General features: G+C 35.3%; 1 protein-coding gene across 1 annotated transcript; it reads left to right on the top strand.

The window, feature by feature from the left end:
- Positions 1-3,219: 3,219 nt before the first annotated feature.
- On the top strand, positions 3,220-13,352 carry LOC137947820 (ubiquitin carboxyl-terminal hydrolase 9-like). Its single transcript, XM_068793612.1, has 13 exons — positions 3,220-3,828; positions 5,069-5,323; positions 5,576-5,720; positions 6,015-6,074; positions 6,157-6,252; positions 7,022-7,426; positions 7,523-7,663; positions 7,750-7,920; positions 8,071-8,328; positions 8,428-8,576; positions 11,559-12,149; positions 12,246-12,522; positions 12,635-13,352. The coding sequence occupies exons 1-13, from the start codon at positions 3,677-3,679 to the stop codon at positions 12,800-12,802; spliced, it is 2,868 nt and encodes a 955-aa protein (XP_068649713.1). The 5' UTR covers positions 3,220-3,676; the 3' UTR covers positions 12,803-13,352.
- The last annotated feature ends 5,121 nt before the right edge of the window (positions 13,353-18,473 follow it).

Raw genomic sequence — 18,473 nt, 5'->3', positions numbered from 1 at the left:
CCTTGAGGATTACTATAATTCTACTAAAAGTGTTGAGTAATTATTTGTCATGGTCCCCATGGGTGAAACGGTTCTTGATTATTAGATACCTTGTTGAACATATAACTCAGCCATCATTGCATATAGATGACCCCTCTTACCACAAATGGTTGAGGGAAGATACTGTAGTTATCAATTGGCTGATAAAATAACATGAAAGAATATGTGACAAACAATACGGTACACCTAAAGACAGCCAAAACAATATTGGACACATGTTTTAAGTTATATTCTACTCTTGATAGTCTTCAGAGGTTTTATGATATATTTTAGGGAATGTGTAACACAAATAGTAAAGACAACCTTCATGAGTACTTTTCTAGATTCAGAAGGTCACTACAAGAATGAAAATTTGCACAACTATATGCTCTTGATATTGCTACATAGGAAAAGCAAATCTACCTGCTTACTTGGATGTTGCCAAGTCACAGGTACTCAACACTACAACAAAACCCTCTTTCAATGATGTATGTGCTACCATACTATGGATTCCAATTAAGGAATCTAATAATTAGTCAAACTAAGTGGAAAATTGAGTTATGTTCTCCCAGGGGAGGGGGAACAATGGTTATGGTAGAGGTAAAGGAAGAAGTGGAAAGACATCTGGAAAAGGAAGGGGTAGAGATAGGAATGTTCCTACCTGCAGTTCACATAACACTAGTAGTCAGCAAAGGAAGTGTACTTTTTGCAGGCTCAACAATCATTTGGCCGAGAATTATTGGAACATATATGGGAAACCACTATACTTCAAAGTTAATCAGGCATAAACTTCCACCACAAGTGAACCATCCTTAGATTCTTCCAAAGGAAGATTGACTCTTTCAAAAGAGTAACATTGTGATTATTTTTTTAGTGAAGCATATATATAAGGAACTAAGGGAGAAGGAGATCTCTTGTTTTCTCTTAGGGTCTGTTTGGAACCCCTAGAAAAGAAAACAAAAATAAAAAAAAGGGGAGAGAAAGTGATTTTTTTTTTTTTTGGCAGTAGAGAATCATGGAGAAAAAATAAAATGAGAGAGAAATATAAAATTATAGTTATAATATTTTCCTTCTTTAAATGATAAAATTCCAAGTGAAAAGAAAAGAAATAGAAAGGGATAGAGAAATTTTATCGGGCTTATTTGAAATATGGTGTTTCAGTGTTTTTGTTGTATATGTACAAAAGCGAAAAAATCGTGTAACCAACTCTATGTCAGAATCCTCGTGAACTGTGTACAAAAGCGGAAATATGGTGTTATTTCACAAATCTATTGACGTATTGTGGGTATAATAGTTGGTATTAGTGAAATAATTAAGATAAGTATATATGAATAATGACGATTTAGGAATACTAATGCTAATGTCTATTATAGGTATCACCATGGTGGGACAGAACTCACAATATTCCGATGCAGCTCGTGGTTTGGAAAATGCCTTCAAGACACTGGAGAGTAATGCAAAGATTCTACAACAACAAGTGAACAAGCAAGTGCCACTGAAAAATACTTTATAAATATTCAAGAAGTGGAATCCATCATCATTTAAAGGTACTGACTAGAAGTCTTGTTGGCAGTGTTCATGCATGGGTTTTTGGGTTGTGAACACCAATAGGAGAATATTGATAACAAAAAATTCAGTGTTATTGTCGTTTACGCATTCACTTTACATTTACTTGTATTTACATTTATTTTAAAATTACTCTTTTCTTATTTTAACATCTTCTTGTTTATAAAAAATTAGAAAATTTTCATTACTATTTTTAGAAAATCATTAAAATGGCTTTCTTTACTGTTCTCACAAGGTTATATTAAAATATTACTCTTTCCTTATTTTAACATCTTATTAGTTATAAAAAGTTTAGAAATTTTTCATAATAATTATAAATAGTTGATTTCTTGTTCTTTCGTAAATTTATTTGTCTTCTTGTTTCAAAAGTTAGAAATTATGGAATTTAAATTTAGGCTTTTTTTTGGTTAGCTAAACTTATGTTTAAACTATTGAAGAGTTTATTCTAGGAAGGTTTAAATTTTTTTTTTTTTTTTTTGTTTACTTCTCTTTGTTCAGTCCTTATGTATGGGGTAACATTGTGATTATTTTTTTAATGAAGCATATATATATAAGGAACTAAGGGAGAAGGAGATCTCTTGTTTTCTCTTAGGGTCTGTTTGGAACCCTTCGAAAAGAAAAGAAAAATAGAAGAAAAGGGGAGAGAAAGTGATTTTTTGTTGTTTGACAGCAGAGAATCGTGGAGAAAAAATAAAATGAGAGAGAAATATAAAATTATAGTTATAATATTTCCCTTCTTAAAATGATAGAATTCCAAGTGAAAAGAAAAGAAATAGAAAGGGATAAAGAAATTTTATCGGGCTTTTTTGAAATATGGTGTTTCAGTGTTTTTGTTGTATATGTACAACTGTGGAAAAATCGTGTAACAACTCTATGTCAGATTCCTCGTGAACTATGGTGTACAAAAGCGGAAATATGGTGTTATTTCACAAATCTATTGACGTATTAGTGCAATGATTAAGATAAGTATATATGAATAATGACGATTTAGGAATGAATACTAATGCTAATGTCTATTATAGGTATCACCATGGTGGGACAGAACTCACAATATTCCGATGCAGCTCGTGGTTTGGAAAATGTCTTCAAGGCACCAGAGAGTATGACAACGATTCTACAACAACAAGTGAACAAGCAAATACTAGAGGGTCTTGTTGGCTGTGTTCATGTACGAGTTTTTGGGTTGTGAATACCAATAGGAGAACATTGATAACAAAAAATTTACACTTACTTTTATTTACATTTATTTTAAAATTACTCTTTTCTTATTTTAACATCTTATTGTTTATAAAATTTTAGAAAAAAATTCATTTCTATTTTTAAAAAATCATTAAAATGGCTTTCTTTACTGTTCTTACAAGGTTATATTAAAAAATTACTCTTTCCTTATTTTAACATTTTATTATTTTCATTTTATTTTTAAAAATAATTATAAATAGTTGACTTGTCGTTCTTTCGTAAACTCATTTGTCTTCTTGCTTCACCAGTCGACTCGACTGGGACTTGTCAGAAATATATTAGAGAATTCCAGACGCCTCTAAAATCATACATTCGCTGCCTGTAGAGTATTTATCTTCTTCGCATTTATTAATTACATTACAATGGTATGGTGCTCTTCTGGCGCGAACGCGTAACTTGATCGGAGGGGGAGTTGGACTGTTGAAAAGACAGAGCAACGGAGAAGTCGCTTTTTGTCTCGGCCTCCGCTTTGTTGCGTCTCCAACTCTCCAAAATTCGGACAGTCGCCTTCACCCTTTATAGTAGCTGCAATCTAGGGTTTCGTGATCTCTCTTTTCACTCTCTGGAATCGGTTTGTCGCAAACCAGTCAATTAAGTCAAAATTTTCAATTTCAACATCTTTTATTTTCCGGATACTTCAGCGTCGTCATATTTCTGCGAGATGCTTTCTAGCGATAAAAATCTGTTTTTCCGGTGGGAGTTTTGTTTTTATACAAGGTCGCTCAAATCCTATTTCGATTAAGTATAGACTCATCAATTCGCTCTCACAATTCATGTGGAGTCTGCGTGTTTGGTTTTCTTCCTGTCTTGTTTGAGCAAGGCTATCGAATTGTTACTTTTTCTTGGATCGGCAATGACGATTCGTGGTACTAGTTTTTTGATTGACAATGAGGATAGCTGCTTACCATGCGCTCCAGAGGAAGAACGACGGATAGTTTCAGAACTGAATAAAGCAGCCGAAGCGAATTTAAAAGAAGACAACGTCTATTACGTTCTTTCAAACGGGTATGATGGTATCGAAATCTTTTATTATCTTTTTTCTTTCTCTAAATATTACGTACACTAGTGAGCATTTACTTCAATCAAACGACGATATAAGCGGAATTCCGCGTTTGTTCTTTAGAATCCTCTAGGGTAGTTTTATCGGGGGTTCAATTTGATCTTACGCTAACTTTTGATAAAAAGACGGGTTTGTTGTGTACTACAACTTCTGTGCCTAGCGTCTTCCGTCATGTGTCAGTTTCAATTTCAGCTTACTAGTGCGATTCATTATTTTACGCAAAACTTAGACGGCTGAACTCAAGACCGTGTGTCAGGAGAGGATTTGGCACTTGGGCCAAAAGGTCTTGACCAATACGATTAATTTCTTATCAAAGACTTTGGCTTTGAATTATTTGTAGATTTTGAAAGAACAGTGCTGATATTGGTGAATGCTAGTTTTGTGCTTGCTTGCATTCATCATCATCATCATTATCATTATTATTATTATTATTATTATTATTATTATTATTATTATTATTATTATTTATTTATTTATTTTTAAGAGATTTTCTTTTTCTAGCTAAGGTCATGTATTTTGAGTATTTTTACTTGAAAGTAAGTTGGTACTGAGGGCCAATCCATCCATAGCCATTTATTTGGTTCGTTTAGGCATTGTGGCCGTCATGGCAGTTCTTTACTGGAGCCAGAATTATGTTCTCGTCTAGTTTGTTCTTTTGTCTGACTCAACCTCTCTTTCAACTGGCAAGCACTTGCATTGTCGTGGTAGTATGTGGTTGTTCAAGGTTAACCATGATTGCATAGTTCACAAATAGCTGGAATAGCTAAAGTTGACTTGACAACATTTATGTGAGTGTTAGAAATAAGGCTTTAATATCATCTTCTACCTTGTGTAGCATATATTGAAAAGCTTAACCATTTCAAAGAAATAATCCATGTAAATGCTTAATACCAGATAATGATGTCATATAAATTAGCTGATTAATGTCTTGCCCAAATTTTTTATACCTTTCAGCTACTTCAGTTTATGTATCAGTAAATAAAATCAGTTATATATATCTAAGTTAAACACTTTGTACATGTAGCAGTATCTTGTATCCAATTATTATTAACTGTTGACATGACTGATTTCCATAGAAGTTTTGTATTTGATTCTTTTTTCCTCATACTAACTACCGGATGAAAGCCAGAGAAGTGTTTTTTTTCGGTCACTGGTCCTAAGTGAGTTCAATGGCCACTTTTGCAGGTGGTGGATGAAGTGGCAAAGATATGTTGGCCAGGATGAGAAAGATTCTTCAATTGTTGAGCAATTTACTTGTTCTTCTTTCCCTAGTGGTGCCTTCTCAAAGATCCCTTGTAGACCTGGACCTATCAATAATTCTGAGATTGTGCTGAATGGAGCAGATAGTGAAGGTGAGGAACCAGAGCTTTGCAAACCTCTGCAGGAAGGAGATGATTATGTTTTGGTTCCTCAAGAAGTCTGGAAGAAATTGTTTGAATGGTAATAGGATTGGAATCCTTTCCTTTCATTTCAGAAGCCATTGGACAAGTTGTTTATAGTTTTTCGACATTATTTCTTAGCTATATACTTTGATGTTGCTGCCAGTCTCCTCCTTTCATTTATCCTGTACTCTTTTTTTTTTTTTTTTAAAAAAAAAACTCCTCCTTTCATTTATCCTGTACTCCTTTTTTTTTAAAAAAAAAAAAGAAAATTTGCTCATCTGCTTCTTGTTACTTGCTCTTCATCCCATAGGTATAAAGGAGGTCCAGCATTACCAAGAAAAATGATTTGTGAGGGATCTTCTCATAAGAACTACAGTGTGGAGGTTTATCCTCTATGTCTTCATCTAATTGATTCCAGAAAAAATGACCAATCAGTTATTCGTATCAGCAAAATGGTACTTTTTCTATTCTTTAAAATCAGCATGTTTTAGTGATTTATTTGTTTATACAAGAAAGATAGTAGTGGTAGGAACTCATTTGCATGTATAGAATTTGAGATGACACTCTGGGGTTATTCTTTGTATTATTGTCAAAGCCAGTCTGATATGTGGGGTTTGGTTCATATTCCAAGGTGTTATTATCCACTCAACTAACTTGTTTTCCTGGGCTAGGGGTCAGGAATTAAACGTTGGTGGAGTTTGGTTATATTCTTTGTATAGCTATGAACTTTTACTTATTTCACTTTTCAGGCTTCTGTGTATGAACTCTACAATTACATCTGCAAGCAATACAATCTGGACCAGGAAAAGGTGAGTCTTGTTGTATGTTTAGTCTCATTGTTGCTTCCCTTTGGCATTGGCTTCCATATGACAAGTGTTAATTTTTTCATAGGTTCGTATCTGGGATTACTTTCAAAAGAAGAAACATACTATACTAAACAATTTTGATCAGACACTCGATGATGCCCAGTTGCAGATGGACCAGGACGTGAGTAAATCTGCCTGATATTCTGTGACATACAGATTTTGCTGACTCAAACAGCTTTTTGGTGTCAAATATTCTTCCAACCTAATGCTTATATGATCAGAGATAGACCATAGAATTGTCATTCCTGTCTGATCCCATGTCTGAATTTGTCATTTATTCAGTAATTGGATGCGTCTGTATTAGTATTCTCCTTATTTTCTAACTGTGCATTTATTTACTATAAAAAGTTGGAAAACAAGTTAAAATAGGGCATATAAGAAAGATTTCCATCATTTGGTTTCATCCATTCTGCTTCACTAGTGGATTTCACTGTACCTCTTTGAATGTCATTAATCCTCAGATTAATATCAATCTAGTCTTGTCTGGGGTAAATTTGTGTATTTTTATCTACATCTTTGTTCTTCTGCTGATTGGGCCTTTAGCTGAATGGCTGTCGGGGATTAGGGGGGGGCGGTGACTTTGCGTTGTGTGGTCTGGTCTGATTTCGATTATAAGGTATAGTGAGCATATCAACATTAAAAGCCTTTCAAATAGAAAAAAAATCAACATTCAAAGGAACTTTTCTGACCTTGCTTTCCTGATAGGGCTTGCTAAAATTGTCGGCATCTAAATTTTATGATTCTGAGATCACTAAATTGTCCTAAAGTGCTGTTACTTATTCTTTTTTTAATTTAATTTGGACATTAATTGTTGGATGTATGATGCACATTGGCATCATTCTGTGATTATCTTATTTCTTGATATTAAGGTTCAACCATTTTCTGTGCAGATTCTTCTGGAAGTAGAGAAGGATGGATTTTGGCCTTCTGGTTTTGGTATGGACTCAACAGGAAATGAATTAGCATTGGTACCAATCGAACCTGTTAGGTCACCTATTTCAATTGCTGGTGGTCCCAGCCTGTCCAATGGTTACATTTCAACTGGATATGGCCCTAGCTTGGTTCAGGGTAGCATTTTAAGTTCAGCCTTAAGAGATTCTGAGGGTAAATATGATCTGCTCAGCAACAGCAGCACCAAAGGAGATGGAGGAGGATTGACTGGATTGGTGAACCTGGGCAATACTTGCTTTATGAACAGTGCTCTTCAGTGTTTGGTGCATACACCCCCATTGGTCAAGTATTTCTTGAAGGATTACTCCATGGAGATCAACAGAGAAAATCCTTTGGGTTTGCAGGTACAAGACTTATATCCTTTCGAAGTGCTTCTCTTTGGTATTTTCCTCTGAATTCGTGTGCTGAGTGTCTTCAAATTCCATGTTGTACTTATGCAGGGTGAACTTGCAATAGCATTTGGGGAGTTATTGAGGCAAATGTGGTCCTCCGAGAAAACATCAATAGCACCACGTTCATTTAAAACGAAACTTGCTCGATTTGCTTCACAGTTCAGCGGGTATAATCAACATGATTCTCAGGTTAGTATTGCCTCTCCCTCTACTCCAGCCTCACCATGACATAAGCAATTATTTATGTATCTCACCTCCATTTTCATTTTATGTAGGAGCTTCTGGCCTTTTTGTTGGATGGATTGCATGAAGATTTAAATCGTGTAAAAAAGAAGCCCTACATTGAGGCAAAAGATTCAAATAATCTCCCAGATGAGGAATTTAGCAAGGAGTGTTGGACAAATCACAAGGCTCGAAATGATTCGATTATTGTAGATGTCTGCCAAGTAAGTGGGTGATTTTCCTCGGTATGCACATTTTCTTCATATTTTGAAAATGTAGCTTTTTCCACTTTCTTTTCTTAACTGCTTTGAATTCTCTTTCCTCACCCCTTGCCAGTGGAAGTTTACCAATAGGGAAATGATTTGACGTTTCAGGGACAATATAAGTCAACATTAGTGTGCCCGATCTGCAACAAAATTTCAGTGACTTTTGACCCTTTCATGTATCTGTCTGTACCTTTACCTTCAACAGAAACAAGGACAATGACAATAACTGTGATTTTTAGTGATGGAAGTATGTTTCCCATGCCCTATACTGTAACTGTTCAAAAACATGGTTTCTGGAAGGATCTGATTCAAGCCTTGAGTGTAGCATGTTGCTTGGAAATTGATGAAAGCTTGTTGATTGCAGAGGTAAGCTGGAGTATCTGTTTCTCCACTGTTGTTCTGCTACAATGTGTGACAACTTTTTGTTTTCCAACTGCTAATTCTACATATTTATGCTTTCTTCAGGTTTGTGATCATAAGATATACCGATATGTAGACAATCCTTACGAACTGCTATCTGAGGTGAAGGATGACGAACAGTTTGTTGCTTACAGACACCCTAGAAAGTGGGCAAACTTGCGTAGACTAGAGATCATGCATAGGAGCAAAGACAGGTAGGTTGTCTGCAATCTCTTGTGCAAATTCTGTTAATGTTGTATAAAGATGATGATATGCTTTATAAATATGAGTGGTGATAAGTCTTTTTGCCCTCTTATGCATGGTGTTCATATGGATCCTGTTTGTTTCACTTAAAACCACCTCTGATAGAACTAGAAGACTTTTATTACTTTTAAAATATACTGAAAGGGTATTTTGGTTTTTTCACATGGTCTGATTGTATCAAGAAGAGTATCATTCTTTTTAGAAAGTGTAGAAGTGTATAAGAGTGTTACTTAGAAGAAGAGGTGTATATGGAGCAACCTCAGGGTATGTTGCTCAAGGGGAGACTCACAAGGTATGGTCTACTACAGGCAAAGCCTGTAGAAACACCCATGGAAGTTGGAAAATAACTTTCATGATGAACTCAGTGAACAACTCAAGAATAAGACTGTATAGGTTAGTTGGAAAACTGATGTATGCCATAGTCACAAGACCAGATATATCATTTTCAGTTAGTTTAGTTAGCCAGTTCATGGAATTCCCATACCAGGTTCACTTAGAGGTTGCTCAAAGAATACTGAGGTACTTGAAAGGATCACCTGATAAGGTGTTATTCTTTAGGTCCCAAAATCATACAAAAATAGAAGCCTTCTTAGATTCTGACTATGCAGGCTGTAAGCTAGAAAGGAAATCCACTAGTGGGTACTGTGTATTTGTGGGAGGTAACCTAGTAAGCTGGAAAAACAGGAAACAAAACATAGTGGCCAGATCTAGTACTGAAGCGGAATACAGGTCTATGGCCTATACAATCAGTGAGATGTAGTGGGTGAGATCAGTATTGCAAAAGCTGAATTTAATGGGGTCATGTACCAATAACAATGTATTGTGATAATTTAGCCACCATTTTTATTACTAACAACCCAATATTCCATGAAAGGACCAAACACATTGAAGTGGATTATCATTGCGTTCGAGATGCAGTAATGAAGAAGGAAGTTGATACTCGTACGTTCAATTCTATTATCAGTTTGATGATGTCTTCAATAAAGCCTTGGGCAGAAGATAGTTTGGGGTTTTCTATAACAAGTTGGGACTACTAGATATATATGCTTCTGCTTAAGGGGCAGTGTTAAATATACCGAAAGGGCATTTTGGTTTTTTCACGTAGGTCTGATTGTATCAAGAAGGGTGTCTTTAGGTTCAGGAAGTGTAAAAGTATCTATGATTTTCATGATTTTTGGACTTGTATATCTGAAGATATAAGATGTACATGATTGAGAGGTAGAGGTGTCTTTCCCCTTCAACTCTCTTAAGTTAATAAAGAGATTTGGGGCTTGTGCTCTTCCAAAAGTTGCCTCCTCTTCTCTTCTTCTCCTCTCACTCTTAACCCTATTACTCTCAATATTTCATAGTTACAAGTTCAGTAGCAATATCTAATGAAGTCTTTGAATCAACTTACCCTAATGTTAGTGCAACAATTTTAAGCTCTGCATAACTCTATCCACCTTGTCAATTCTCTGGTAATGAACTTTTTTGTGTGACATATATTTCAAATGAGAGATGGATGATTTGGTTAAAAAATTGAACAAAGGAGAACAGATAAAAGGAAGTAAAATAAGACCTCTGTGGGGGATGTCATCAATTTAATACAAGTTTCTAACACTGAAAAAAAAATAAAAGAAAAAAAAGATAGTCGAAAAGGAAAAGAATAATACTTTAGGTGTTTCATGTACTTAACTTTTTTATGTTTCTCCCTCATTTGAGAAACAATTAAAGTGAAATACCATAAGAGTCTGCTACAAGCCCTATTATCTGTATGAACGAGAACAATAGTTATGCTATAAGCAAAGGAATTCTGATAAAAATTGCATGGTAGAAAATTTTACTAATTGAACTTTTCTTTGTTCTTGTTAATTTATGATATTATTAAAGTTGAGCATAAATCCATCCCAAATTGACTAGCTGAAGTTCGGAGTTTTTTTTTTCCAATTAATAACCATAAGATTTTTCAACCACAAATTTTTTATTTATATTGATCTATGTGGGATTATTCCCATTAATACCTCTCACATCCAAACCTACACAAATGGACAATAGGTCTGAGATTTGAGCAGCACTAAGTACAAACTATACAATGCACAAACTAGGCCCTACAAAGTAGACATCCTGTTCCGATACCATGTTTACGTTGGGTATAGGTCTATCCTGAATTGACTAAATGCACGAACTAGGCCCTACAAAGTAGATATCCTGTTCTGACACCATGTTTTGGTTGGGTATAGGTCCATACCAAATTGACTAGATGCACGAACTAGGCCCTACAAAGTAGACATCCTGTTCTAATTCTAAGTTTAGGTTGCATATAACTCCATCCCAAATTGGCTAGCTGAAGGTAAGAGGCCTTCCCAATTAATTCTACGGGATTTTTCCTAACATTAATCTATGTGATGTTCTTTCTACTTGCATTTTTCTCATGTGAATTTGGCAACTAATTTAAAGTTGTTGGTTCACATGTATGATGTTTTTTTTTTCTTTTTCAGAATTAATGTTATAATCTACTTACCTAGTTTTTTATTCTGTTGCAATCTATAGTTATGTAGTTTTGCTTCCAACAGCTGAATGTTTATACTTTTCACCAAAAAATGCTTGAAAGAACTCACTGATCTGGTTTTCATTATATAGTTACTTTAAAGATACAGATTCACACAAATGTACATGTAGAGACCTTTGCGGCATTTTTTTTCTTGATTCTTCATAATATATTGACCTTGCAAAATATTTTGCTCATAAAACATGCTTCTCACCTGAGAGCCCCTATTAGCCACCTAATATTTGCATCAAATTGATCGAAACCAATGGGTTGGAGGTTATCTCCTGTTTCCTATGCAATAAAAATTTATTTTAGGGGTGTATTTTTCTCTCAGCTCTCTGGAGTATACTAGTATCTCATTTTTTTAGTTAGCTACGTGGTTACACAACTGCTACTTTTGCTTCAGATTGAGAACGGAGCTGCAGACTCGTTTGGTACAGCCAAAGTTTTTGGGAAATCCACTAGTAACTTTCATACCTGAGGGTCCACTTACTCCAGCTGTTATTCAAGCTGTTGTGAAAACGGTTCTTAATCCATTGTTTTGTCAACAAGGTTCAGATTGTGTGCATAATCAAGCCAAATTTGTCAGAGAAGATGGCTGTAGCAGCCAACGAAGCACTGATGCAGACAGGATGACAAATGATGGAGATGCTTGTTCCAGCCTTAACAATGATCAGCCTACATCAAATTCCAACATGGAGCTAGAAGCCTCAAGCGACAAGGATTTCTCTTTACAGCTCTCAGTGACTGATGAAAGGCTTTTAGATGAAATTCCTCTTGTAGAATCTTCCTTCAATGAATCCGATCAGATCATAAGGGTTTTGATGGATTGGTCACAGAGAGAACACCACTTATATGAAATCTGCTTTCTTAAGGACTTCCCTGTCATTTTCAAGCCGGGACATCAAATGAAGAGAACCAGACCAGAAGCGATTTCCTTGTTTTCATGCTTGAAAGCATTCTTGAAAGAGGAACCTCTTGGACCCGATGACATGTGGTTAGTTGATTATCTTACTTTGAAATTTTGGATTATTTTGTAGGCCCACTGCACTGTTACCTTAACTTACTTTTCCTGCTTACACTGCTAATGTAGGTACTGCCCCTCCTGCAAGGAACACAGGCAAGCTAGTAAGAAACTAGACTTGTGGAGGTTGCCAGATATTTTAGTTTTCCACTTGAAGCGGTTTTCTTATAGTCGATATATGAAAAATAAAATTGACACTCTTGTCAACTTCCCTATACATAATCTGGACTTAAGCAAATATATGAAGCACAAGGAAGCTGCTCCTGAGTCTCATGTCTATGAACTGTATGCTGTGATCAATCATTATGGTGGCTTAGGTGATGGCCACTACACTGCATATGCTAAGGTGTGGGAGTATATTCCTATGTCTTATGTTATTTTGTGAAGGCATTCTTTTGGAATAACTGTTTGCTGTGTTGGTCGTGTCAAATTAAGTGAAAGTTTTGTTTCAATTGCAGCTATTAAAAGAAAACAAGTGGTGCCATTTTGATGATAGTTATGTTTCTGCGGCAAGTGAGGATTCAATCAAGACTAGTGCGGCGTATGTGTTGTTTTATCGACGAGTTACAAGTGATAAAATGGTGGAAATGAAGGAACAATGCTGTGTTGCTTCTGAAAGTGGCTGAGATATTTGGAGTCTCGGCATTTTGAATTATGATCTTTGGATGGTCTGGTGACAGATGCATGTTACTGTCGAGGGGCATTCATTTATCCTTCTCTACAAGTTGCAGATATCTATGGCATAGCAGAACGCTACGATGTGGTGAGGAAGTCGTGACAAGCGTTTTTTAAAGGGAATCAGATGGCAAACAGGTGGGAAGGGCTAATTGCGGTTTTTGCTATTCCTCATCACTCTAGAGTCAATTTTTTTATGTCATCAGTTGGTGGTTTTGTTTCATTAAATTTGTATTTTGTATGTAAAATGATGAATCGAAGAGGATTAAGAGAAGATAGAAGAACGGAGAAGGAGAAAGTCGTTGCTGAAAGAAAGAAATAAGAGAGGCTTTAGTTAGGGGATCGTGCTCGACCCTTAATTTTCTATGGCCTTTTAACTAGTTGACTTCATTATTACGCTTATCATGAAGGTCAAGGTCAACTTCCCTTATAAGAGTCTCTTTTGGTTTTTTACTTGGCAAGTCATATTCTTGTAACATGTGACATATTCGTTTGTGTAAATATAAGTCTTACCTTGTTTTTAGCTATCTCAATTCTAAGAAAATATAAGGTCATGGCAGCCGGAAGTGAATCTCCTCCCACAAGTCATCTTCTTTGATTATCTTCTTCTACGTTTTCTTCGAACTGGGAGGATTTGGCTCCACGACATCAGCAAGAGACACGTAGTATCAGGGGCGGCTAGAAGAAGAAGAAGAGCCGTCTAAGAACAGAGGCCTTTGTTGAGAAAGTAGAATGAGGAGGACAAACGACTGTGACAGAACTGGCTTCTTGCTGTGTAAACGACTATCGTCAATAACTCCTAGCAGAGGGAGCCCTTTCGACAAAAGATTCCATCTCAGGCAACAACGAAAGGAAGCAGAAGCCATTAGGGCGGCAAGATAGATACGTGAAGGTCGTCAAAGTCTGACTATAGAACTTGCACTACTTCTGCTAGCCATCGGGAGCAATTAGACACCGGCTGCCATTAGAGAACACCATAATGGAGAGAACAAAGCATTAAAGAAGGGCTCTGCAAGGAACAGAAAATAAGGGAACAAATAAAAAACAAGAAATGAATTGAACAAACGATCTCTGATAGCTGATCAGTCAATTTGTGATGGGCTCATCAGGGTGAAGATGCTTATCATTCTTATCCTTTTTCAGACTTTTTTGGTGAAATGTCCTTTTTGTATCACAAATATGGCACCTGTAGGTGGTCATACCTTTCCTGATTTTTTCTTAAGGAAATTTCCTTTTTTTTTTTTTTTTTTCTCAAATCTTTTCTTTGAAACTTTCTCATACTTCTTGTGAGATTTTCTCCTCTTGGATTTTTCTTCTCATGAACAACTGCTTTTCTTACATTTGAGTTGTAGGTTGTTCTAATCATAGGATTTTCCTAGCTTTCTACTTGTCTTTTCTCATTCAGTGAGGAACTTCTTCTGGTTGTAAAACTAATACAAGGAAAGTATGCAATGTTGATAGATTACTCATAGAGTTGCTGAGACTAGAGGAATACCTTTGGTATTCAAGATTTTTTTTTCTCATTTCCAAGTAGATCTAGGGGAGAGTTGAGAAAAACCCATTTGAAATTTGAATCATCCACACCTCCTATGATATAGAATCTTTTCCACATCTTCTTAATGGCTTCTAGAGGTATTCTACTCGTGCTTGATCGATATCATGTATGATAGAACCCAAGGACTCTATGTAGAGGTAGGACGTTAGTCCATTAATGTTGGGTATGGCCTTCATTTGTCCCTGTTTATACTCTCTGAAGCTGATCCACAATTCTTTGAGTCATTCTTGGAGTCTAGCAATGAACACGTTAAGAACCTGTGCAATTAATGTGTTCAGTTTTGGGGTTCGACATTGCACCATGTGTTGAATTTATAGAAAAGAAAAATATTTCACTAACTAGTTTTAACTAAGTACAATGTATCTCTATTTATAATATAGGAAACAGGTATAATCAGATTACAAATAAACCCCCTATGTCCCAGTTACTCCCAAAGTTAAATATTAAAAGATAAGTCCTAAAATAATTAAACAACCAATCATGAATAGAAGACTAATACAACTAAAACAATTTTAACCGTGCCTCTTCTTAGACTTCTTTCCCATGAGACTCCTTTTAGATTTCGTCATATTAATTCTTGCTTTGTGAAACTGTTTGCAGTGAGAGTCATGTAAGACTCTTTGTACCTCGTTCTTCAATACTCCCCCTCAAGTTAGATTTTATAGCTCCAACTTGCAATAAAAAAGAATCATGGTCTTCAATAAAAAAAAATTATATTGTAACTCCCCCTAATATAAGATATTTTGATCACATAAAATTTGATTACCGTAACATGTGAAATTTTTCATTGTAGATTGTATTTCTTCTTTGAATAATAGCAACACCGTACTTTCAATTTCGGAAGGAGGCACACAACCACTACAGCACTCAATTTTCAAACAGAATTTTTTCACATAAAGAAAGTAAATCGAAAGGATTGGAAAGATGTGCAACCACTATAACACTCAAATTCTAAACCAAATTCTTAAAGTATAAAGAAAATATGAAGAAGACGTTCATCAAGTCGGGAGAAGTTACTAGGTTTTTTATTCAATCTTGCAAAATCCTTCATAGTTCTTGTTTTATTTTCTCCCTCAAGCTATAGGGTATCGGTTTGATCGCAATTAGAAACAAAAACATAATTTTATTTATTATCTCCTCCATCAAGGTGTCTCGAGGTAAGTACTCAGCCAGACACAAACTCTCAAAAAATAAGATGGGTGATGTATGTATCAAAAAGTCAAAACCAACCTCATAAGATTCAAATAGTCATAATTATTACTAAAAAGGGTAATGACTATCTCTCAAAGGACAATGATAAAAACCCATTAAGGGTACTAATAAAAAAGTCTTAATGAACTTAAAACACTCATATGTAAATAAAAAGATGAAACAACCAAAGAAATGTACTAAGAGGTTGGACCAAAGGGGTATGTGAGAGTAAAAAAAAGAATGATAGGAAAAATGTAACCGATAAAAAGGGATACGTGGGGGATGTAACGTAGGAAAAATACCACCATTGTAATAAGAAGAAGACTATAATGGTAAAATTGAAGTAGTTTAACTAATTTGACTAGTTATGACTTCAAGGGAATTTCTGGGGGGTGACCAAAATTTTCCAAAGTTGACGAAACGGAAAATATGCAATCGATTGTAATCCAAACAAACAACAATTTCATATCGAACAACTACTCCTTGACTCTTTTTCTCTAAGTAAAACTCCAACATGAACGACTTCGACAACTTTAATGGATATAAAAAATCCATGATTGTAAATAATAGCACCTAATTGCAAAAAGAAATTACAACTGCAAATTTGAAGTGATTAGAAGAATAACCTAAGAACAACCTTTGCAAAGAGCACACAGGTGCATGAATGAACTGGAGCACTGACTCCACGACAAAAATTTCACATTAGAATGATAGCAACTAGTATTGCAAGCATCTTCAAGTAGTAGTAGCAAGACAAAGACAAACTTACCGGTAAGAATAATTCATAAAAGGAACAAGAGCCATTGACCAGAACAAAATCTGGAACTATAGCTCAACAGGATAATGTAATGTAAGATAAGCAACATGAAGAGATAAAGTAGCAACTTCACTATCACCTCTTGATACCAACTCATATTTCCTTTAGTAACTAGAATAATCAATTTCGGTTTCTTGTTGCTTCGGCTGAACAAACTTCTCCCCATAGCTTACAATTCTTCCACACAACCTCAATGCCTCTAAAGAAGATCAAAGAGTATAGCAGTTTGCAATCAGCTTCCTAACATTGCTTTGCATAGCAGAAAATTCAAAAGCTGACGTACCAACCATAGCTTTCTCCATATCATGCTTCTCCGAAAACAGAGATGTCTTATCTGAAAAATGAACTAAGTACACTGAATCACCATCACTCCCTTCTTTTGAAATCATCGCGAAGGGAAATTTTTTGAGTAGAGAATTGACCATACAATAGGAGGATCAACTAACATCGACTTGCAACAATAATTTATTGCCACCAAGTGAAGACATTGTCTACTTTAGGTCCACTATCGAGAGAAAACACCATCGACACCGGCACTACTGACTGCATAACTGAGAAACATTCAAGGACAATAAAGAACTCTTTTAGAGTGATGAGTCGCCCTACTATCTAGAAGTGCTTCTTCTGCTCCTCAATCGAATATGATGCACTCCATCTAGTGCAGCAACTGCAAGATGTTGCAAGAAATTGTTGACATAGTTGTTGTGCCAATTCCGAGCAAATGCACAGGTTTATTGCATAATTTGTTTGCGCCTGTTTCCCAATCCTTGATTCAATCCAAGTCTTCGTCTTCTAAAAGCTATTAATTTGATCATCAAATGATAGCCTCCCATTTTGCCACCAGAAGTGTAATTCAATATTGCACCATGTGTTTAATTTATGTAAAGGAGAAATATTTAACTAACTTATTTTTAACTAAGTACAATGTACCTCTATTTATAATATAGGAAATAGGTATAATTAGATTACAAATAAGCCCCCCATGTCCCAGTTACTGTCAAAGCCAAACACTAAAAGATAAGTCCTAAAATAATTAAACAACTATTAATAGAAGACTAATACGACAAAAAAAAAATTTACTGTGCCTCTTCTGAGACTTCTTGCCCATGAGAATCCTTCTAGATTCCGTCATACTAATTTTTTCTTTGTGAGACTTTTTGTAGTGAGAGTCATGTATGACTCTTTGTACCCTGTTCTTCAATACTCCCCCTCAAGTTGGAATTTATATCTCCAACTTGCAATAAAAAAGAATCATGATCTTCAATAAAAAAAATTCATATTGTACTCCTAATATAAGATATTTTGATCACATAAAATTTTATTACAGCAACATGTGAATTTTTTCATTGTAGATTGTACTTCTTCTTTTAATAATCACAACACCATACTTTCAATTTCGGAAGGAAACACAACCACTGCAGCACTCAACTTTCAAACAGAATTCTTTTACATAAATAAAGTAACTCGAAAGGATTAGAAGGATGTGCAACCACTGCAACACGGAACTTCTAAACCAAATTCTTAAAGCATAAAAAAAATATAAAGAAGATGTTCATCAAGTAAGGTATCGGAGTAATCCCAATTTGAAACAAAAATATAACTAGTTATTATCTCCTCCATCAAGGTGTCCCGAGGTAAGTACTCACCCAGACACAAACTCTCAAAAAATAAGATGGGTGATGTATGTATCAAAAAGTCAAAACTAACCTCATAGGATTAGAACAGACATAATAATTACTAAAATGCGTAATGACTATCTCTCAAAGAACGGTGATAAAAACCCATTAAGGGTACCAATAAAAAAGTCTTAATGGACTTAAAACACCCATATGTAAATAAAAAGATGAACCAACCAAAAAATTGTACCAAGAGGTTGGACCAACGGGGTATATGAGAGTAAAAAAAGAATGATAGGAAAAATGTAACCGATAAAAAGGGATACATGGGGGATGTAACGTAGGGAAAATACCACCATGGTAATAAGAAGAAGACTGTAATGGTAAAATTGTAGTTTAACTAATTTGACCAATTATGACCTCAAGGGAATTTCTGGGGGGTG

This window comes from Aristolochia californica, unplaced genomic scaffold (genome assembly GCF_029961685.1).
Source record: "Aristolochia californica isolate CCGP_79_NKW_82.1479 unplaced genomic scaffold, dmAriCali1.0.hap1 SCAF_13, whole genome shotgun sequence".
Lineage (NCBI taxonomy): Eukaryota > Viridiplantae > Streptophyta > Magnoliopsida > Piperales > Aristolochiaceae > Aristolochia > Aristolochia californica.
This window is presented reverse-complemented; position numbering and strand designations above follow the sequence as displayed.

What these genes read in the sequence shown, in the direction of transcription:
- LOC137947820 (XM_068793612.1), top strand. Translation starts at nt 3,677, where the DNA reads ATGACGATTCGTGGTACTAGTTTTTTGATTGACAATGAGGATAGCTGC. An exon ending in TATTACGTTCTTTCAAACGG is followed by an intron (nt 3,829 to 5,068) that starts GTATGATGGTAT and finishes CCACTTTTGCAG; the next exon opens with GTGGTGGATGAAGTGGCAAA. An exon ending in AGTTGCAGATGGACCAGGAC is followed by an intron (nt 6,253 to 7,021) that starts GTGAGTAAATCT and finishes TTTTCTGTGCAG; the next exon opens with ATTCTTCTGGAAGTAGAGAA.